Source organism: Budorcas taxicolor, chromosome 13 (genome assembly GCF_023091745.1).
Source record: "Budorcas taxicolor isolate Tak-1 chromosome 13, Takin1.1, whole genome shotgun sequence".
In the NCBI taxonomy this organism is placed as follows: Eukaryota; Metazoa; Chordata; class Mammalia; order Artiodactyla; family Bovidae; genus Budorcas; species Budorcas taxicolor.
In genome coordinates, this window is record NC_068922.1 from 57,662,651 (window position 1) to 57,686,431 (window position 23,781).

Genomic DNA, 23,781 nt, shown 5'->3' on the forward strand with positions numbered 1-23,781 from the left:
CCCCCCACCAACCCCCACTTCACGACTTTACTTCTGTTCTCCTGGTGGTCCCCGCAGGTGGGAAGCGCTTCAACTTCCACTTCTCCAATCCAAGTGATTTTGTCGCTTCTTCATTCATAAATCCAGTAACTTGGGAGGCTCCTTCCCAGATGCTACTCCTGTCCAAGACTTCCCTACCAGTGGGGAGCTGCCTGGGGGAGCCCAGGCCCTGAGGTCAGGCCCTGAGGTGGCCTGACCCATCCATCTCCCTCCTTCTCCCAGCTGCCTTGCCTCTGAGCAGCCACCCTCAGCTGACTCACTCAGATGGGGATTAGGGGTGGGGGCAGGAGGAGGAGTTGGGGGTGGGGGGAACCGCCCCGGTCGGCTCCACACTGTTTGCCCAGATGCTCTTTGGAGCAGAGAAGAGCTAATTACAGGGAGCGGCTGTGGGCTGCTGGGCGCCCCAGGTTGGCCACATTCACTGCGCTCCTGCACTCCAAGTTGACGCGACTTTTCCAAAAGTGTCTGGAAGGCCTGAAGAGAAGCCTTAGGGGTCTGAGGACCCAGCGGGCACAGATGAGCTGCCCCCGACCCCCTAGCCCTTGGAGGGGACAACCTGCATAGGGGTGCGCTTTGGCGGAGGAGCGCACCGTACCGTCTGGCTTGGCTAGGGCAAGAGTTTTCGGGAGGCCTCCTGGCTCAATGCAGAGACTTGGTGGGGAGAGGAAAGAACCAGGGCACGGAGGGGGGTCGACTGGGTTCTGAATGGCAGGAGGAGCTGCGCCAGAGGGCTGGGCGCGCTGCGAGGCTGTGCGCGCAAGGCCGGGGGCTGTCTCCACCTCTTCTGGAAAGTTGGACCTATGAGTGCGCTGCTCTCCTTACAACTATCAACAGCCCAGGAGGGCGAGCGCGTGCGAGCGCGGAGGGGCGCGCAGGACCCTCGCGACTTCTTCGCAGGGCCCCAGCCGGGCCGCCGCTGTCCGAGGCCGCCTGAGAGCCCTGCGCCGGCGCCTCGTCTCCACACAGTGTGGAGGCGCCCCAGGGGCTGTCCTGCCACCCTCGACGGGATGCCGGCTGCCATGCTCCCCTACGCTTGCGTCCTGGTGCTGTTGGGAGGTAGGTGCCACCCTCCCCCCACTGGCTCGCCGCCTGAGGTCAGAAGGGAGGGAGCTGCCGTCTGATATTCCTTGGGCTTCTTGGGGACTGCTGTGTGGGCAGGTGAGCCAGGCCGGCGGTTCTGGTCTTGCGCGCTCTTCTCCAGCCTCACCTGGCCGGGCACCTGCTGCACCTCCAGCCTCCTCCTGGACCCTGTGCTGGGAAGCCGGGCGCGGAACCACGTGCGCGCCCCTCTGTGCTCAGTGCCCGCGCGGCCTGACCTCCAGGGATCCCCAGCCCACTGGGAGCCCCTCAGCAAGGCGCAAGCTCCATGTCACTGGGCTGCGGAATCTGGTCTTGCCCACTGCATCCTGGATGGGCTGGGACTCAGAGATGGTGTCCTACAGCAGAGCCGCAGCAGAAGTGAGGGGAGGGCACAGCGACCCTCACACCCCTCCTCAAATTCTGGTGTCCAGAAGGCTTGCGGTAGGGGGGCAGGGAACCCGACCCCCCAAAGAGGGGACAGCGTCGCCTCCAGAACTAACTGCTCTCCAGCTGCCTCTTCTTAGAGGATAGGAAGATCAAAATTCTGTAATGCCCGCTGACCGTGGTGTACCACCATTGGCAAAAATGACAATAATAACCACAGTGTGCCGGGCTCACCCCCAAGCACCCTCACCTTGTGAAGGATTAAGAATTCTACCCCTGGAGTCAGATCACCTAACTCAGAAGTCCAGATCAGCTTCATATCAACCTGTGTGAACTCGGACAGGCATGTCCATCAGTTCTCTTAGCCTCAACTTTCTCGTCTGTCAAACTGGCCCACGAGATCCTCACCTCTGTCTGGGGTTATTGTGAGGTTACAAGAAGGAGAGCAGGAGAAGCGACTAACACACTGCCCAGCCCTGAGGCGTCCATCCTGCAGGAAGACACAGCTGGGCACGCTTTTCTCCACTTACAGGCCAGGGGCAAAGTCAGGTCTCTCTGCAGCTCTTCAATCAGCCCAGAATTTCTCAGCTAGATATCGGAAAAAGAGATGAGCTGGGTCTGAAGGAAGGTCGAGGGACGATGTGTAGGTGGTTTGAAGAGCTGCAGATGTATCCGCCGAAAGGGGACATTTACCTCAGGGCTGGGGCGAGAGGTCCCACGGCTGTCCATGGCCAAGCAGTTCTCACTGGGCACAAAAATAGGCCAGGAAAGTAAGACTGGAAGGAAGGGGGCGCGGAGGGGATGGCTGGGCAAAGAGTGTGTGTGCTTGCCCTGTGGGCACAGAGCTGGGAGGGGGAGGAGGAGGAAGCTGTGTCTTCATTTCTCCTCCACCTCCTCCCAGGTGGTTCCATCCCATGGGGATGGGACGGGCCAGCCCAGTAGGGCACATTTCCCCAGAAACCTGCAGCCTTGGGCACAGCACAGGGCCGTTGTCCTTGGCAGGCCCCGTGCTTCTGTCTCGCCAATAAAATCACCGCCAGTGTGGCTCTCTGGAGTCCTGCTGCTTCGCTCCCAGGTGGCCTCTCGCCACCCCAAGTCAGGCAGATTCCACAGGAGAGAAGCCGAGAGTACCCAGAGGCCTGGGTGTACAGAAAAGGCGGCTGTGGAGCCTGCAGTTGAGACACAGGGTCTCAACCCTGGGGTGACAGATGCTTGCGGGCTGCCTTCACAGCTCCTCGCTCTGAGCTGGGCCTCATTTTCCACTGAACCCTTTTCCAAAAGCCCTTCTCACCACTGGCTGCATCACCAGGCAACAAGTTCCTTGTGCTTTAGTGAAAGGAAACAGAACCCTTTTACTCCTTCAGATACTTAGATAATTGAGGTACCTGAGCGGAGGCAAGCCTGGACTTCATGTCTCCAGGTTCAAGAAACTACTGTAGGCACACCAAAGGCCACACACACACACACACACGCACACACACACACCCCACCAGGGTTTCTCAGCCTCAGCACTGTTGACACTGTGGTCCAGACCCTTTTCTGCTGGGGGCCACCCTGTGCCCTGGAGGACATGGAACACCATCTTTGGCCTCCACCCCCCACACGCCAGTAGCAACACCTCCCAGCTATGAAAACCACAAACGTTCCCAGAAGCTGCCGGATGTCCCCCGGGACACCCATTGTCCCTGGCTGAGACCCACTGGTATGGGCAGATCAAATTCAACGTTCAGATGAATCTGTCGAAAATCACCAGGTTGGATGGATTTTGTTATTTTTGCTCTGAGCAATCAGGAAATCAAAGGCACAGTGGGACCTCAAGAAAAACAACACAGTCGAAGTAGTTTCTAATCTAGACGTTGATTTTTCCCACTTGTCCTCTCTCCCCTGGTCTCTGAAAATGTCCTTCCTGGGGGTGACAGGAGCTAGCTGTGGGTGAGGGTGGCTAGTTACCGGCTGCAGCAGACCCTCGTCAAAACCCTGCATCGCCAGATGTGTCTTGTGCCAGTGCAGCGGCTTCCAGCTTTGGTTCACTCCTCAGCAATTTCTGGCTCTTAAAAATCTCCTTACTCAACAATTTATGCTTGAGGGGGAAAATGAAAAACCACAGCTTCTTTTTTTCCCCCTCTCATTTATATTTCTTTTTTCTAATTTCAGCCCTGCTTTTATCTCTAGCCATATACTTTGCAATGGCAAGTTATCATTTAAAGACAGATTAACTAGGACAAAATCACAGGCTATTCCATAATAAATTGCTTGTGGATATGGGGCTCTGTTTCAAAACTGAGAGTGAAAGCTGGGGAGAAAATTAACTTAATAGATGGGTCCAAAAAATCAAAGGTGAAAGGAGATCGGTAATTGTATTTATTACTTAAAACAAAAAAAAAATGTTTTTGAATGAAAACTTCCTCTCACCACTTGGATCATTGTGGCCAGCTGTTTCACTTGTATTCTGACTGACACTGGAATCTCCAAAGTCTAAATAACTAGCTCAAGACAAACAGAACAGCTTTGTTGGTTTCCAAACCATCCGGATGGCAAACTAGTAAGAAGCTACATGTGAAGAACTATTTGGGAAATGTATTGGACGCTCACTATGTTCATGGAAACTGAAAGCCAAATGAGCCCCTGTTAAGATTTCCAAGATATAGTATAGCTGAGTCACTTCATGGTTCACCTGGAACTATCACAACATTGTTAATAGGCTCTACCCCAAAGCAAAGTAAAAATTTAAAAAGGCAAAAAATAAGATAAAAGACCTGGTGCAGCCAAGTAAATTAATCAATCAATTAACTAAAAAGAACCCAATGCAAAAAGAGGCCACTGAGTTCGGTTTGAACTTGAGGGCAGTTCAGGCTGAGCTGGGGGTAATCCAGGGAAGGGACTGAATTCTGAAGCTGGTGCCAGAGGTGGCCATGAGGTGTAGCCAGGTGGTGGGCAGTGTGACTGATCCTCGAACCAGAATGGCTTTCAGAAGCATATTGCACAAAGCCAGCCCCCGACCCAGAGTGGGGATTGCAAGGGTCATGGTGAATAGATGTCCCAGAGAACGTCAGACCTTCCTGTGCGAAGGGCCACCAGGGGTTCACCGGGGAGGCAGGACTAGTCCCCCAGGACCTCCACCTGTGCACTGGGAGGTTGGTTGGTCTTGGCTGAGTTTAACATGTCTTGTGTGCTATGGAGAGCTTGAGAGCAGCATCTTAGGAACTGAACAGACCTGGGTCCCATCCTGGCTTTGTCACCTTCTGGCCCTGTCACCTATGTCCCCATTAGTGAGTTGGGAATGATGATAGCCCCACCCTCCAGGGACACTCGGTCCCAGCCAGAGCCTCTGTCCAGCTCAGCTGTGTTCATACCCGTGCCTTCTAGCTTCCCTGGTGGCTCAGGGGTTAAAGCGTCTGCCCGGAATGCTAGAGGCCTGGGTTCGATCCCTGGGTCAGGAAGATCCTCTGGAGAAGGAAATGGCAACCCACTCCAGTACTCTTGCCTGGAGAATCCCATGGAAGGAGGAGCCTGGTAGGCTACAGTCCATGGGGTCGCAAAGAGTCGGACACAACTGAGTGACTTCACCTCACCTCTCCTTCGAGCCCCTGTCAGTGCTTCTGATACCTGTGTGACCCTCCTCCCCGCACACTTCACAGACAAGCTTTCTTCCTTCTGAGAGGAGGTATCACCAGCCACCACCAGGATATGGAAACACACTGTCAGCCTGTCCTTCAGGCCATGCCGCTTTCCACCACAGCCTATACACACACACATGCTGTTCCTCTGCTTAGAACACTGTTCCCTGCCCCAGCCTCCCCTTCATTTGCAGATTTGGATGTAAATCCCTAGTCATGAAATTGCTGCAGCAAAATATGTGTGTAAATTCTCCCCAGAGCCTTTCTTTCTAATGGCTTGCACAGTCAACAACCTCCATGAATGGGCTATGAGACCCTGTTCCCCACATCCTTGCCAACCTTCATCATTACTTTTCTTTAAAAATCTTGCCAGTGGCAATGCCTGGTTTATTTATACTTGCATTCCATCAGTTATGAGTAAAGAAGAATGTCTGTATATTACCCCTTTCATTGACTTTCCTATGACATGTCCGGTAATCTCCTTTGCCCATTTTTATATCGAATTAAAAAAAATATTTTCTTCTTATTGATTTGTTAGTGCTTTTTATATAGAGAGAAGTAGCTGTCTCCCATATACATTGCCATTTTCCCTAGCTTTCTGTTTGTTCACCCAAACTTCCTAAAAGAGAATTTACTCTTTGTTCCTGGTCTCTTTCACATTTATTCCACTGAAACATGCGAAGGCATGTGGTTTCTAAGCAAAATGTGCATTTTTTCACCCAGGAGGAGAATAGATGGCCAGATAGTCTTACTAGGAATGACCACATATGGTGTCTGTGTGTGAAGGAGAAACTGACTTTCCTTGGGGGGAGAGATACAACCCAAGCACTATGTTAACAAGCATCTCATAAGTGATACCCCATGATTCTTGCAACCTCCTGTGCCATGGGCACCATTCTACAGATGACAGAAGCAAGGCCACACACCCAAGGTGGTCCAGCCTGCAAGCCCAGGGGCTGAGATTTGTGGGCCCCTGAGCTTCCTGCTTCAGCTGCCCTCTCCTGGGGCAGTTCAGCTCAAAGCTCAGGCAAGAGGCTCCCTGCCCTGCTGCTGCTCGAAAGAACTGGGCTTTTGAGCCAAGTTTGGGCGCCGGGAGATCCACAGGCTCTGTGGCATCTGGGCTGATGGTTTACATAACACGACTTAATGGGGAAGATCGCAGCGCAGAGACCACAAGCATGCTAACAAGAACAGCGTTTTAAATCCCCAATTAAATGTTAATCTGAGAGTTGTTGAAGAGGGAAGGATCCTAATTGTCCATCTGCAAAGGCTGCAGAGCTGCTGGGCTCTGGAATTCGGCTTCCCACATTCCAATTCCGGCTGCTCCATTTGCTGCAGATTACCTCATCCTTCCATGCCTCAGTTTCCTCCTTCATGAAGTCGACCCCAAGGGACTACTATGAGAAGTCGGTATTACTATCCATGTGGAGCATTTAATACAGCACCAGGCACACAGCAAGGGCTTGGTGAGGTCACTCACATCACTGTTAAGGTGACAGGACACTGCCCTGCAAGGTCCAATCTGGGGAGTATGCTATCCTTCTCCTTGCGGGATTGGGGGGCAACTGCAAGGCAGTCTGGGATGTCAGGAGTGTGGCTGGGGAGGAGGGGTCAGAGAGGCTGATGGACAGAGTCAGAGGAGGACAGGGATGCAAAGTACAAAAAGGGAGTCAGAAGCCCGAGTTCCTGCTTTCAAAGGCATGTGGGGGTTTGGGTTGCCTTTGCCTGGTAGTGGACCCAAAGTGCCCATCCAGTGGGTGGGGTGGCACCATGCATTTCAGGAAGGAGGGATGGGGGAGGGTCTTTGTGAGGAAAGCTATGACAAACCTAGACAGCGTATTAGAAAGCAAAGACATCACTTTGCCCACAAAGGTCCAAATACTCAAAGCTATGGTTTTTCCAGTAGCCATGTATGGATGTGAGAGTTAGACCATAAAGAAGGCTGAGCGCTGCAGAACTGATGCTTTTGAACTGTGGTGCTGGAGAAGACTCTTAAAGTCCCTTGGACTGCAAGGCGATTAAACCAGTCAATCATAAAGGAAATCAACCCTGAATATTCATTGGAAGGAGTGATGCTGAAGCTGAAGCTCCAGTGCATTGGCCACCTAAGCTGACTCATTGGAAAAGACCTTGATGCTGAGAAAGATTGAAGGCAGGAGGAGAAGGGGGCAACAGAGGATGAGCCCTGGCTTGGGAAGATCCTCTGGAGAAGGGAATGGCTACCCACTCCAGTATTCGTGCCTGGAGAACTACGTGGACAGAGGAGCCTGGTGGGCTATAGTCCATGGGGTCGCAAAAAGTCGAACAAGACTGAGCAACTAACACACATGCACAGAAAACGGACTTGTCGACACAGTGGGGGAAGGAAAGAGTGGGACAAACAGAGAAAGTAACACCGACATAAATATACTACCACGTGTAAAATGGATAGCTGGTGAGAAGCTAGTGTATACACAAGGAGCTGAGCGTAGGGGTCTGCAGTGAGTTAGATGGGTGGGATGGGGGAAAGGGAGGAAGGCTCAAGAGGGAGGTGATATGTATATAATTATGGCTGATTTGCATTGTTGTATGGCAGAAACCAATACAACATTGTAAAGCAATTTTCCTCCCATTAAAAATTAAAAAAAAAAAAGTAAAAATGTCAACATCCACTGGGCACCTGCTTTTGTTAAGCATTGTAGGAGCATTATATTACTTCTTTACGATTGCCTTATTGTTTGCACACTGCAGTCATTACCATTTCATGCCTGAAGAAATGGAGGCCAACGGGCTAGGGTTCCTAAAAAGTTTGCAGACCAGTGAGCTCTTGGTTGCTCAGCAACTATCCACAGCATGTGAGATACCAACGCAGTAAGTCCACACAACTCACTGCTCCCTGGTGGCCCTAAGGTACTAATAGTCTGTCTACACAGTTAGCTCAGGGACCAGGAGACCCATTCCCCATCTCAGAGAGGAACCAGGGAAGGTGGGATCCTTCACAAATGCCAGGGAGATCCATGGTGCTACCTGTTGGTCTCATTAGCAGTGGAGGGTTTGCCCTGAGTAATCCTCTCCCGCCACCCCCTTCTCAAGTCTTCTTCTGTTTGAAGCCAAACTGCAGTGGACAAGTGCTGGGTCTGCCTGCCTAGGTTCCTTGCTCCCTTTTTCTGCCAACAGCAAAGTTTCCCTTATTGACTCTAGTCCTGGAGGACTTGTGAGCCAAGGTGCCTCCCATCCTACCTGGGACATGAATCTCAGGCCTGTGCCCATAGCTATCCCAAGAGCTCAACACACATTACAAAATCTGGGCTGCCCTCTCCAAACTTCAATATTAAATTATACAAAAAGGGAGAAGCAAAACAGTCGCTCACACCCAACCCTCTTCTTGCCCCCAAATACGGGTAAAAACAGAGCTCAACACAGAGATGTATTTAGCTTGGAATTACCAGTGACCACAGCAAAACGAAATTACTTGTCCTCTGAAATGTACAATTAAGAGTTGTTTTAACATATGTTTTTGGTGGTTGGGTGTGGTTTCTAGATAGTTTGAAACTGAAGTCTACTGTTTGGTCCATCAGCTCTAACCGGATTCGGATGGGCTCCACTTTCCTTAGCAGCAACCCCAAGTTAACTGAAATGAAGACCAACTTGCCAGAGAGTGAGAGTGCCTGGGCTTTTCCGGTTGATGTTTGCCCTTTTTTTTTTTTTTTTTTTTTTTTGCGATAGTTTTACATTTCATCTGCTTTTACAGGGAGGTCAACTTAAAGTAACCAATGAAAGCTCAGAAAACTGTTAACCTGGTGATGGAGTGACTAGCTGCGTTTTCCTAGTTAACCCCACCCCAAGCCTTCAGGGACTATAGATGCCTGTTTGGCGCCAATTCAGAGATGTATTCATCTCTGCCACAGTGAAATGCCATCATGTTTAGCAGTGAATTCCTGAAAACTTCCTGATGCTGACTTCCTGAAAACTTGGTGTTCTAGATACCAGGTAAAGAGCTTAAGCCCAGTCCCATTATATCAGGCTATCCATTAGTACTGCTGTCAGGGGCCTCAGGGAAAAGAGGTTAGGATACCGAGCTTCCAGAATCCTTTAAGGGCTTCAACAAAATGTGGAATCACTTGGAATTTGCATATTCATCACCATAGAGCTTCTCAGAGTGTTTGAGGCCAGAGCTGCTGGAGTTCATTATTAAGAGCGTAAAACATATTCCCCTGTTTACACAGATAATTTGCTCAGAAAGTTCTTTTTTTTTAAATCCCACTTAAGTACAAACTTCTTTCTCTCTCTCCTCCAAATTCTAATTTAGAAGAACTAAATGAATGAGTATGCATTTACTATGTTTTTGGATAACTTGGTATAATTTCAACTCAATGATGGAAACATTTCTTCATTCAAGTATTCTTCAAGGGGTGTTCAGTGGATGCTGACACTGTGCCAGGCACTGTTCCACGTCTTGGGGACACAGGCATGAACAAGATGGGTCTGGTATGGCTCTCGTGGGGCTTGCCTTCCAATTGAGTGGTGGGTTGGGGTGGGGAAGCACAGACAATAAATAAGAAATGAGAGAATGACTGACGGCAGTGGCACTATGGAACGAAGGAAAGACGGTGACTGGGGAGGTGTGGCTGCCAGAGGAGGTGAATTGAGCTGCTTGGTGATAGGAAGAGGGGGTGTGAGAGAGACCTGAGAGGACCTGACTAGGTCTGAGGCCCAGGAAAGGAGGTTGAAGATCCCAAAGGAGAGAGGAGCTAGAGGGAGGGGCGTCTGGGCCAGGGGACACCATGCTCCCGGGTCACATGCTCTGAGAACATGGGGGCCTGCTGTCTTGGTGGTGGGGTGGGATGTGGAGCAGAGCCTCAGGAGCCTATGCTGGTGAAGGTCACAGCCAGGGACAGGGCAGAGCGGAAGGCTTGCATCTGGAGAGCTCTGCCGGACACAGCAGACACACCAGCCCCAACCGCAGATGAGAACTGAATGTCCACCCGACCTTGGTGACTGCTGCTGAGGGTCTTGACCACAGCACCCAAAAGTGGTCCTGATGCAGGTGAAGGGAGCGAGCAGTCAACAGGGTCTGAGGCCAGGATGAGGCCAGCCTCCGAGGTGGACACGGAATGGAGATGAGACTCCACAGGGGGCATGGAGATGTGAGAGTGGGGCCCATGGCCTTGGTGCGAGAAGGACAACAGCTGGAGGTGATGTCTACCAGGAGGTGATGAGGGTCAGGGCAGCCTCCGAGGATGAGAGGCTTTGGTCCGAGGGAGGAGGACCTGTGATCTCCAAGCAGCACCGGCTCAGGACCTGCCATCAGGGAGGCTGGCATTCAAGTGGAAACCAAGGTTCTCAGGGATGGGAGGTGTGGGTTTGGCTCGTCTCCATGTCCAAACCGGACTCCGTGTCCAAACTGGCAGCCAGTTCAGGCAGACACCTTTGAACTTCCTCCTCCATCCCTCCCAGCCCCTTCAACCCTTTTCCTGGCCAGGTGTGTCCCATCAGCTCCCACTGGACAAATGGCCTTTCTTTGTGTACAAGGGCCAGTTCAGGATAACCAAGGGTGTGAACAGAGTCCTTCTTCCCTTCAAGAAATTATATCTTTGTTAATCAGAAATGCAGTATCTGAAGCCGCACTTAAGCATCATCTAATAGGTCCCCAATTACTGAAGGGGTGCATTTCGGGGGCTGAAATTTCAGCCGCACCACCACCAGTCTGATTATCTTGCTGCTTCCCTCCCCGTACCGAAAACATTTCATTATTGAGCAACACGCTTTCGAAGCTAGTTTACATTGTCTTTGCTTGGCTGACCTTGTATGCTATTGAGTTGGAAAATGTGGTTTGTATTGTAAGGCCTCTTAATAATGTTTTTTTTTTTTTTTTTTTTGAAACGAGGGACTTTTCCATTGCAAATGAGACAACACCATATTTAGCACAAAGAACGCCTCTGTCTGTTTTGAAACATAATTTTCATTAGCTAGGTTTTTCACCGTAAAGAGGATTTAAATTTTGTTTTAAAAACAGTCTGCCCCCCACCCACCCACCTGCAACACATATTTCTGTGTATCCCTCCATAACAAAGGTCTAGAAAGACAGGCAGATTGATAGTAATGGTCTGCTGGGAAAGGAGGTTGAAGGCTGATTAAAGGGAATTCTGCTGCCCTGCCTTACTTCTTAGTAATGCCAATACACTAATAGGGGCTAGATAGAGTCCTGCCTTCACCAGCCCCGCAGGCAGGGGCCAGTGTTATGGGTTGAATCGTACCCCTCCACCCTGCCCCCAAAATTCGTATGATGAAGTCCTAACCCCAGAACTCCGTAATGTGCCCTTCTTTTCAGAAAGGGTCTTTACAGACTGATGGCATTAAAGTGAGGTCATGGGAAGGGGAACTGTAATTCAAAATGACTGACATCCTCATAAAGAGGGGAACCAAGGTGAGGACGAGGGGAGGGAGTCATCTGCAAGCCTGGGAGAGAAGCCTCAGAGGGAACCCCCCCTGCCACACCTCTACCTGGAACAGCTGGTCTCCAGAGGGAGGGAGAATCCATTTCTGTTGTTTAAGCCCCCAGTGTGGGGGGCTGGGTGATGCTCCCCTGGGACCTAATGGAGTGAGGCATGGGTGGGGCAGGGGTCCAGTGTCCTCCTCCCTGAAGTTGGGCAACAGGCCCAGCCCCCACCCAAGCAGCTCTCACGCCGGCGCCCCTCCCCAGTCCCTGTCTGCCGTCTGCACAGGAAGCCAGGCAGTTTTGGAGGGATTAGGACCATCGCATCTCACCCACCTGGCCCCTCACGGTAACCACGTTCCCCTATTCTGTCCTCGAAAGGCCCACTGAGACCTTAGCACTGCTGACTAGGTGTCTCACGTCCCCACCAAGATCCTATGATCCCCCTCAGCTGGGTCCCCACACGGGCTCCTCCTCTTCTTGGGGCATCCAGGCCTCTGTGGGGCTCCTCCTGGGCATGCCCTGCCCTAGGCCCTGCCTCCCCCTCCTCCCCCTGCCTTCCCCTCCTCCCCCTGCCTTCCCCTCCTCCTCCTCCTCCCTCCTGCCTGCTTCCTGGCCTCCTGCCAGCGCACCCAGCCTCCCTCACTCTGACACCCCTCCCTCCTCTCTGGATATCTCTCTTCAGTCATTTCACAGGCTTCTATCACTCAAACCAGCACCGGCCAACGGAAATTAGATGCTGGCCGCATAGCCGCTATTGCACGTGAATCCTAGTTCCTTGACCAGGGATGGAACCCATGGCCCCTGAAGTGAAAGTGGAGTCTTAACCACTGGACTGCCAGGGGAAGTCCCCATATATGTAATTTTAAATTTTCTAGTAGCCACACTTTTAAAAGGAAAAAAGAATAAAATGAAATTGTATAATTACATAGTTTGATTCAGTGACTCGATGGACATGAGTATGAGCAAGGCATGCTGCAGTCCATGGGGTCATAAAGAATTGGATGCAGCTGAACTGAACTCATAGTTTGATTCATATTTAAAGATATTCTTATTTAACCCAAGATATCCAAAATACTATCATTGCCACACACAACCAATATTTTAAAATTATTGAGAGTTGGCATTATTTTTTAAATAATGTGTGATAATATTCAAAATATTCAAAATTTGGGGCACAAAATTTCCATCAGAAATCATTATATATTTAAGGTTTATAAAATTTACTGTTGAAAAGGTGAGGCACACGCTTACCCAAGTTGTTCCAGAGCTTAAAAGTGTTCTAATAACTGAACTGAATTTTAGTTTTTAAATGTGAGCTAAAATCATGTTTCTCAGAAAAGGGGCATTAGATAAAACCGGAGAAAATCTGAATAAAAGTATGTATGGACTTTAGTTAATAATGTACCAAGATTGATTGTGTAATTGTAGTAAGTGTGGGCTTCCTAGGGGGCTCAGTGGTAAAGAATCCGCCTGGCAATGCAGGAGATGCAGGTTTGATCACTGAGTGGGGAAGATCACCTGGAGAGGAAAATGGCAACCCACTCCAGTGTTCTTGCCTAGGAAGTCCCATGGACAGAGGAGCCTGGCAGGCTACAGTCCATGGGGTCACAAAGGGTCGGACATGACTTAGCCACTGAAGAGCACAATGACAACAGGCACTGCCCTCACAGAAAATGCTACTAACAGGGGAATCGGGGCTAGTGTAGATGAGGGCTCTCTGTGCTTTCTTCCCAGCTTTTCTGCAATCTGAAACTCTCTTCATACTCTCTCCTGCAGCCTCGATCCCCACAGGGGTCCCTGTGAGCAGGTCTGACTTCAGACCTAGCAACGAAAGTGAAAGCTGCTCAGTCGTGTCCGACCCTTTCCATGAACTATACAGCCCATGGAATTCTCCAGGCCAGAATACTGGAGTGGGTATAGCCTTTCCCTTCACCAGGGGCTCTTCCCAACCCAGGTCTCCTGTTTCAGATGGATTCTTTACCAGCTGAGTCACAAGGGAAGACCTCACACGCTTGCAAATTCACATAGTGACTTTTGTTTTTCATATAGTTTGGCTTGCGTATCTCTTTTTATTTCACTCAAAGTAGATCGGAATCTTATTAACATCTCCTCAGTGCCACTCATAAGAAGCCCTTTCCCCTTTCCCTAGCCTTCAACTGCAGGCATAGCCTTACCCATCCCTGCCTGGCACCAGGAAGACCCCCAAGGGCTCCCCTGCTCCCCCCTTCTCTCCCCTGCAGGTCCATGCCCCCTCAGTTGCTTCTGCCTGAAGCACCTCCAGGGCTCCTTTGCCTCCAGTATGGCCCCACCTGCCCAAACCAGCCTGCTCCACCCAGGCAGTCTCCGTACCCTGTGGGCCCCACTCTCCCTGCAGGCCGAGCTGCAGCTGCAGCAGCTTTCTGTCCTCCCCTTGCCCATTTCCAGCTCAGCCCATCCTCAGGGCCTTTGCATATGCTGTTCCCTTAGCTTGAACGTACTTTCCACGTGTTATTTCCCCAAATTCCCCTGGACCACCAGCCAGGGAGCCCTCCTGGCTAGCTTTCCCCTTCACTCCCTCAAATCCATCCTCAGCATTTGTTGTGATATTTCCTCCCTGAGATTATGTGAACACTATCTGTCCCCACTCACCCAGCACAGCACCCACCATCCCACCCCCCACACTCCACTCTAGGGACCCACCTCCCTGCCCCACCACACACTGTTGATTTATCTGGGATCTGGCTCCCAGGCGGGGCTGTGAACCCCTCCAGGGCACAATGGGTTTTATTCTTCTTTGAGTCTCTCCCACACCTGACCCAGGGTTTGGCGTAGATTATTGCTAAATAAAAGCTGTAATTGCATACACTAAAACTTCTTTTCAGGATTCAGAAAATCAACCTGAACTCATTAACCTCGGGGGTAGCAGGACTGAATAGAAATGCCCCCTTGCCCTCCTCTGCTCATAAAAATATTCATAAAGCGTGAGCGTGGCTGCAGCCCGCCTCGTGGCAGGCCCTGTGCTCAGCTCTCCACCACCTCAGCTCTGTGCTTTGTCCCTGTGCTAGAAGTGAGTGATGGGGCTGCATGATCACACAAGCAGTGACCCCAGGGCTGAGGGTCCTGACTCCTGCCAAGGCTGGAGGAGAGCAAGGAGACAGCACTTGTGTGGATGGTCGGGTCAGTGCCGAGGAAACGGGGGACCCTTAGTAAATGCAGCGCATCACAGCCTGGGGTTTGACGTTCTGGGTTACAACAGTAATCACATGCATGGAGTGAACGTGGAGTACTTCACCTGTGTTACCTCTTTCTGCACAGTAAGCCTCTGAACCCATTATATAGATGGAGAAACTGAGCTTCTCCCTCAAAGCCACTAACCTGGATTCCAGCCTGGATCTGCTGGGTCCAGTCTGGGCTCTAGCCACCATGGTCCTTGCCTTCAAGGGGCCTCAGCATGGAGGTGAAGCACAGGTGTGTACTGGGAGCTAGGGAAGCACAGAGGCCCCCTCCTGCTCCTCGGGCAGAGGCGTGCCTTCAGTAGGGACGTGATGCACAGCCTGGTTAGATGACACAATGTGATCCCAAGGCTCTGGCATGCCTTCTTAAGACCACACCCCTTTCACGCACTGATCTGCAAGAGGGCAGCTGTAGACATTCACACATGGAGCCTAGTGGGTGTCACGCTCTGCTCCCAGTCTTGAAATTCTTAATGCTTTCTGAACAAGGGCCCTGCTTTTTCAGCATGCACTGGGCCCCCAGTTTATGGAGCTGGTCCCAGTGGCCAACGTTCTTGGATGCATCTGGCAGGAGTGGCATGACCCTAGGCAGAAGTCGGCTGAAGATGCCCATGATCCCCAAGTGCTGCATGAACAGCAGTCATCGCTGGGAAGGTGGTAACCAGAACCTCCCTTGTTCCCTCTGGAGACAGTGAAGTGGGGCTGCAGGCCAAAGAGGGAACTGGAGGGCAGGCTTGAGACAAGATCATGGGGAAATTGTCACTAAAGAGGTGACATCTGGGCTGAAGGATGAGAAGGAGCTGAAAGGTCCAAACGAGCATTCCTGGGCCAAGGAGCTGCCAGTGCAAAAGCCCTGGGGTTAGTACAAGCTGGGCGTCTTAGTTGTTTCTGGCAGCTGTTACCACATGGCTATTACCATGGCCTGGGCAGCTTCACCACAGATGTGTTTCTCCCAGTTCTAGAACCTGGGAGGCCCAGGATCAAGGTGCCAGCAAATTCCATATCTACTAAAGGCCTGCTTCCCTATCTGCCTTCTTGGTGTGTCCTCGGGGGGCTCAGGACTTTCTCTTCTTATAAGAGGGCTAATCCCATCCTGGGGGCTCTACCCTCATGACCTCATCTAAAATGAATGTCTCCAAAGGTCCCCACCTCCAAATGCCATTGCACTGGGGGGCAGGGCTTCAGCTTATGTATTTGAGGCAGGCACAAACATTGTCACAGCACTGGGTGTGATTACAAAAAAACATTGACAGTAGATCAGTGTGTGATGTGCCAGGTGCTGGGAGGAACTAAGAGAAAGGAATTGGAGGCGAAGACTGGGTTTTGAAGGACTCGGAAACGGGAAGGATTTTAAATAGGTACCCGCTCACAAATAGGTTTTTATGATATAATGTTTGATAACTATTAATGCAAAAAAATAAAAGTAGAGCTTCCCTGGTGGCTCAGATGGTAAAGAATCTGCCTGCATGCAAGAGATCCAGGTTTGATTCCTGGGTTGGGAAGATCTGCTGGAGAAGGGAATGGCAAGCCACTCCAGTATTCTTGCCTGGAGAATTCCATGGACAGAGGAGCTCTGTGGGCCACAGTCCCATGGGGTCACAAATAGACACCAGTGAGCCCATCTGTTACGCCAAGAACCGGAACTTTCCTAGTATCTTTATCCTTGTCTATTTCTTTCCTTCCTGAATTTTGTGTTTTCTGTTCCTTGCCTTTTTCAGGGTATGTATACCCTGGATGTAAGTTTGTTACCTTTGTTGCTTGTTCTTGAGCTGAATAAGTTACCACGCGCTGTGCATGGGCTTCTGGGCTTTGGCCACTCCGTATTAGGTCTCTAAGTTGTGTGCGCATGGTGTTCTGTGTGGCTGCCGTCATGCTTTTTCACCCCGCTGGGTTATATTCCGATATGTAAAACAGTCTAGATTATCTTTCTGTTCTTCGGTCTGTTACATTTGTTTTCAGTTTTAGGCTATTACAAGCAAAGCTGTTACAGACATTCTTGTACTTGTCACCAGGTACACGTGTGCAAGAGTTATAAAATCAGTGTCATGATCTATTAATGCATCGGGAAATCACACTAGAGGGCCTTAATCTGTGTGTTTTCTTAAATGTTTTGTTTTGTTGCTGCTGTTTTTAGAGAAATACTGATTTTAATTCAACATAATAAAGCAAACTCTAGGCATCATTTTTCAGCCTAAAAATTGACAAAACTATTAAAACAAGGGAAAATTTCCCCCATATTTGATACATGGCTCCAGTTACCAAAAGAAAAATGATGAAAATGCTAAAACATGAAAAGAGAAGCCTAAGATTGTTTAAGTATATGAAAAAACTCTCACAAAACCTGTCAACATTGTTCTACAAAACAGCACCAGTAAGAAAGGCATGGCTGTCTCATGGTAAGAACCAATATCGTTTCCTAAATCCTCCGGTTCTATAATTTGCATGTGTGAATGCTGCTTGTTGATGTAAAATGGATTTCTGACCGTGAGTACCAGCAAATATTTGTAAAGCCCACTGGTCTCACATTGCTAACTTTTATGATGTTCATGTATGGGAGTGGTTTTATAAAACACCAGGGTTCCCACTAATCTTTACCTACACTTGCTATTTGGGGAATTCCTGATTTTTGCTCATCTCGTGAGTGTAAAATGTTACCTCATTGGGCCTTAATTTCCATGGCCCTGACAATTAATGGGCTGGAATGTCGCTATCGAGCTTTACTTAACATCCTGTTTTCTCTTCTGTAAGATTCTGGCTTGTGTGTTGCACCTATTTTTCCACCGTATTGTTTTTCCTTAAGATCTATGGGACCTCTTCACGTTCTGTACATCAGTTCTTTGCTGGTTCTCTGTGTGGCAGCTGTCTCCTCCTAGTTGGTGGTCTTCCTTTCACTCCCTTATCTGAGTAACAGGAGTTCCTAACTTTAATGTATTTATTCGCTTGTCTTTCGGTATAACACGTTTTGCATCTTGTTTGAGAAATCCTTCCCTACCCTGAAGTCATAAAGATATTCTTCCATATTTTCTTCTGAGAGTTTCAGTACTTTGCAGTTTACACTTGGCCTTCCCTGGTGGCTCAATAGCAAAGAATCCACCTGCAATGCAGGAGACATGGGTCCAATCTCTGGGTTGGGAAGATACCCTGGAGAGGGAAATGGCAACCCAGTCCAGTATTCTTGCCTGGAGAATCCCATGGGCAGAGGAGCCTGGTGGGCTACAGTCTACGGGGTGGCAAAAGAGTCAGACATGACTTAGCAACTATACAGTAACAACAATTTACATTTAAGTTTTTTATCCATTGGAAATTGATTTGGGGGCTTGGTGTGAGGAAAGGGAAGAATTTCTTTTTATTTTCCGTGTGGATAACCAAAGGCTATGTATTGAATAGCCTTCATCCTCACTGATCAGCAGTCCTGTCCCTTATCAATCTTCTGAATTTCATGAGTCAGTATCTAAGGGATCTGTTCTATTCTTCTGGTCAATTTGTTTATCTCTTCACAGAATGTACAATGCTCCAATTACTCTAGTTTTCTATAAATCTCTAATACAACACACCCGCATTTATTTTTCTTCAATTTCTGACACTTTTGCTCTTTCATATAAATTTTATAACCACCTCGTCAAGATCCTAAAATAATAAAATAAAATAGAATAACCTATTGGGAGTCTGATCTGAATCCATTGTGTCTATGGATCAGTTTTCAGAGGACAGACATCTCAATATTTCCTACCCATGAATATAACATTTCTATCTTCTTTAATATCTATCAATGTGTTTTTATAATTTTCTCCAAATATGTCTTGCATATCTTTATGAGATGTAGTCCTAGGTACCTTATATTTTTATTACTATTATAAATGGTATCTGCCCCCTCCATCTCTTTCTTGCTGTTATAGAATGTAATCAACTTTTTTTTACATTGATTTAATTTATTCAGGGATCTTGCTAAACACACTTGCTGTTTCCCATCATTTTTCTGCAGATTTTGACTTCTATTCTAAGATAATCATATCATCCACAAATAGTGACCATGTTATTTCTTATTTAATCCTTAAATCTTTTATTTCTTTTTTTTATCCTTCCTACTTCAGTAAATGTTGAGAGTAATTGGCATCCACCGTGATGTCATCTCATTTCTGATCCCAGCTGGCCAGTGTTTTACTATTCAGTTCAGTTCAGTTCAGTCGCTCAGTCGTGTCCGACACTTTGCGACCCCATGGATTGCACACACCAGGCTTTCCTGTCTATCACCAACTCCCGGAGCTTGCTTACAATTAAGAGATATTAGGGTAATGCCCTTAATCAGCATAAGGATATCTTTTGATAAGGTTTTTTTTTTTATTGTGAAGAGGTGTGGAATTTTATCACAAGTTTTCCTGCATGCTGAGTGCCAAAGAGTTGATGCTTTTGAACTGTGGTTTTAGAGAAGACTCTTGAGAGTCCCTTGGACCCAAGGAGATCCAACTAGTCCATCCTAAAGGAAATCGGTCCTGAATATTCATTGGAAGGACTGATGCTGAAGCTGAAACTCTAATACTTTGGCACCTGATGCGAAGAGCTGACTCATTTGAAAAGACCTGATGGTGGGAAAGATTGAAGGCGGCAGAAGGGGACAACAGAGGATGAGATGGTTGGATGGCATCACCGATTCAATGGACATGAGTTTGAGTAAGCTCCAGGGGTTGGTGATAGACAGGGAGGCCTGGCGTGCTGCAGTCCATGGGGTCTCAGAGAGTTGGACATGACTGAGTGACTGAACTGAACTGACTTTCCTGCATCTATAAGTCATATCACATGGTGTTTCTGGTCCTGTGGGAACGTGGTGAATGACATTTATAGATTTTTCTAACATTAAACACATTGCAATAGACCCCAACATGGACATAATGCATGATCTTCTTATATACTATGTATTTCAGTTGCTAATTTTTAAAAAATATTTATTTGTCTATTTTTCCGCCTCAGGTCTTCGTTGCATGGGATCTTTTCTGGTGGCACGTGGGCTTGGTTGCCTCTGCAGCCTATGGGATCTTAGTTCCCTGATCAGGGATTGAACCCGCATCACCTGCACTGTAAGACAGATTCTTAAGCACTGGACCACCAGGGAAGTCCCCTGCTAATAGTTAATTTAGGACTTTTGCAACCAGGTCCATCAATGAGGCTGTCCTGTAACTTTCCTTTTTCACATCATTCTTAATTTTCATTCCTCACACTGTCCTCAAAAGGCTTCAGGGTCTCTCTCTCCTTAGTGTCCTTTCCAAAACCAGGAGGAGAAGCAGGACCCCAGAAGCAAGGACTCCAGGAGAAGCAAGACCCCACATATCTTCATGTGGACATCAGTGTTTGCAGACATTGGAACTATGTCTGCAAAAACTATGTAAGCTCTGTGAACATGAGTCACTTAGGAGACAGTCTCTTCCTTTTCTTTCCCTGGTCAGTCCTTTTACCCCCCGACTACCTTCCATCCCTGCCTCCTGCTGTAAAGTGTTGCAGTGACCACAGGCACTCAGGCATCAGCTTAAGGAGAAGTTGAGCTGGAGATTCTTTTACTTAGTGAGATGTGTCCATGTGTCTCAAAGCCACTCCCCTGTGTAGTTATAGCTGGCTGAGCATGTGGGGAGGCTGGCTTCCAAGAAGACGTGCCTCTCACTGGAGTCCCTTCCCACTGTGAGGACATGAAGGCATGTGTGAATTTGTCCTCTGGCATCAGAAGTTCAAGGGTGGAGGAGAGATAAGGCATGAGCCACCCAGAGCTGGGGCTAGTCTAGGAAATGTTACTTCATATCTCCTAGCCTGTAGGTGAAAGCAGCTTAACAGAGGTTAGGGTTTTCCAAAGTTTGATAACAACCTGGAAAATGTTTGCTATTATAAAGAGCTGTGAAGCTAAAAAGAAACATTTCTAAACTATCAATAGCCAAAAATACGTTCAGCCAACAAAAACAAAAGAAAGACTGAGTGGCCTTTCCACTCTTCCCATAAAGAATGAAAATTCAAAGTCTTTGTCATATAAAGAGGGAATCGAAGCCTGAACAACCCAGAAGACACAGGAAGAAATGGCTGCAGAAGATTCAAGTCATTGATTAACGAAAATAGTATGTTCTGGGTTTTGTAATGTGTATTCAGTTCAGTTCAGTTCAGTCGCTCAGTTGTGTCTGACTCTTTGTGACCCCATGAATTGCAGCAGCACACCAGACCTCCCTGTCCATCACCAACTCCTGGAGTTCACACAAACTCTTTTCCATTGAGTTGGTGATGCCATCCAGCCATCTCATCCTCAGTCGTCCCCTTCTCCTCCTGCCCTCAATCCCTCCCAGCATCAGAGTCTCTTCCAATGTGTCAACTCTTCACATCAGGTGGCCAAAGTATTGGAGTTTCAGCTTTAGCATTAGTCCTTCCAATGAACACCCAGGACTGATCTCCCTTAGAATGGACTTGTTGGATCTCCTTGCAGTCCAAGGGACTCTCAAGAGTCTTCTCCAACACCACAGCTCAAAAGCATCAATTCTTTGGCGCTCAGCCTTCTTCACAGTCCAGCTCTCACATCCATACATGACCACTGGGAAAACCATAGCCTTGACTAGATGGACCTTTGTTGGCAAAGTAATGTCTCTGCTTTTCAATATGCTATCTAGGTTGGTCATAACTTTCCTTCCAAGGAGTAAGCGTCTTTTAATTTCATGGCTGCAATCACCATCTGCAGTGATTTTGGAGCCCCCCAAAATAAAATCTGACACTGTTTCCACTGTTTCCCCATCTATTTGCCATGAAGTGATGGGGCCAGATGCCATGATCCTAGTTTAACATTTGTCAACTGTATAACATTTGTAATCTCACATGATTTTTTTCTCATTTTCAATCAATATGTACTTTTACGGCAATTTTGAATTTTTGTATAAATTTGCACCCCTTTTCTTCAGAGGGTCTTGCAAATTGAATAAACTTCAGGCTTCACAAAACCTGGATCTGCCCTGTGTGGACGAAGGACCACAGAGGAGCTTGGGGCTGCCCTTTCCTCCTGCTCTTTGCAGGAGATTATGTAACATCAGAATGATCTGCTTCTTTAGCCTTTAGTGGAACTCTTTTGTACAAACACCCTAGCCTGGGTCTTCTGTTTATTTGGGGGATAGTGGTAAATTACTGTTCAATTTCTCAGTTATAGAACTATCCATGTATATATACCAGTATGTATAAATACTAGATCATGGATTCTTTTAATGAGATATAGATGATTTATATTGTTGTTGGATCAGAAGCTTATTTTCAATATTGCTGCAGGGTCTGTAGTTATGTCCCCTCCCAGTGTTATTAATTTCCCTCTCATCTCTCCCCACCCAGCCACTATGCTGCTCTTTCTTTCTTTTTATGATCAGTCTTACCAGAGATGATTCCCATTTATTAAGGATTTTAGAGAATGAACTTGAGCCTTGTTGATTGTCTGTTTTCTATTTTATCAATATCTGCTTTCTTTTTTTATTATGATTATCTCTTTCCTTTATTTTTCTTTGGAGTTACCCTACTTTTTGTGTTCTACCTCTTTCAGTTGGATAAATATCTTTAACTTGGAGACTTTCTTCTTTTAAGTATAAGCCTATAAGCTTACTTTGAAAACTTGCTTTCTCCACATATGAAATGTGTTTTTATAGGGACTGTTTTCTCTTTTTGCTCAGTTCTAAGCTCTATTTCTTTATTTTAGTTGTATTTCTTAATTGATGTCTGAGTGTTTCAGAAGTATTTTAAATTTACAAACACAGATTTTTAAAATTGTTTTTATTTATGATTCTTATTTTATTTTGGTTATAGAAGTGTCACCTGTATGATACCAGTCCTTTGAATTTGTTGAGACATTCTGTGGCCTCATATGGGTCAGCTTCTGTAAATGTTCCATGTGTGCTCAAAAAAAAAAGGTACATTCTCTAATTGCTTGGCACAGTAATAATTGCATATATACATTTAAACAATACATACAAATGTGCACAGATACATGTATATGTGCACTGTACACACATCTGTATAAAATGAATTATGTTTGTTGTGCTTTTTTAAGTCTTATGTATCATAACATTACTACTCTTGTCTGCTAGACCTCATAATTGAAAGAGCTGTGCTAAAATCTTTCATTAAGATGATGGATTTCTCACTGTTTCCCTATATCTGTAGCAATTTTTGCTTTGTGTATTTTGATGCTGTTTTATAGCCATATCTTCCTGGAAGATTGGATCTTTTATGGAGTGATCGCTATCCTTAACAATGCTTTTTCTAGTAATCCTATTTTATCTGATATCAGTTTCCTTTTATTTTGTATTTGGTAAGGACTCTCAATTCTGTTACTTTCAACCTTTCTGTGTCTTTACACATCAAGTATATAAATAAAATAAAGCAGGAGTTTTAAACATCCAATTTAATAGTGTCTGTTAAGAGGTTAGTAAATGAGATTTATTTTATCATATTTAGTTTTCAAAAAATTGTGCTTTATATGTTTTTTTCCCCTATTTTCTTTAAACAAGGGTTTTAGGTTTTTTTTTTAATACGGTTGGGTTCTGTTTATACCATTTTTTCTTTCTTCCAATTTAGAAGCTATATAATACTATTTATTATTTTAGTGGCTACTTCTGAAATTATAGCATCTTAATATCTTAATCTTTTTCCTGATAGTACAAGGAATTTAGAACATTAACCTGATCATTTCTTCTCCAAATTACATGTTACTATTTTCCAGTAATTTTGTTGATATCCTTTTTTTAACCACACAAAATTACAGATCATCAGTTTATTCAGTTTTTTTTTCAGATTTACAACATTTTCAAGTTCTTTGTTCATTATATCTTCTTAAAAATCAGACCTTCCTTCATCATAAATTCCTTTGCATAGAAGATCATTTCATGCAGTCATAAACATTCTTAGTATTGTTTATCTGAAAGTGTCTTTGTTTCATCCTTAATCTTGAAAGGTTGTTTGGCAGGGTCCAAAAAAGATCTTCACAACCAAGATAATCACGATGGTGTGATCACTCACCTAGAGCAAGACATCCTGG

General features: G+C 47.1%; 1 protein-coding gene across 1 annotated transcript in view; it reads left to right on the forward strand.

Annotated features, from left to right (window-relative positions):
* Nucleotides 1-839: 839 nt before the first annotated feature.
* Nucleotides 840-23,781, forward strand: part of APCDD1L (APC down-regulated 1 like) — a 47,537-nt gene continuing 24,595 nt past the window's right edge. The window contains exon 1 of the mRNA XM_052651340.1: nt 840-1,095. Coding sequence (XP_052507300.1) covers nt 840-1,095 — 256 coding nt within the window. The remainder of the gene's footprint in view (nt 1,096-23,781) is intronic.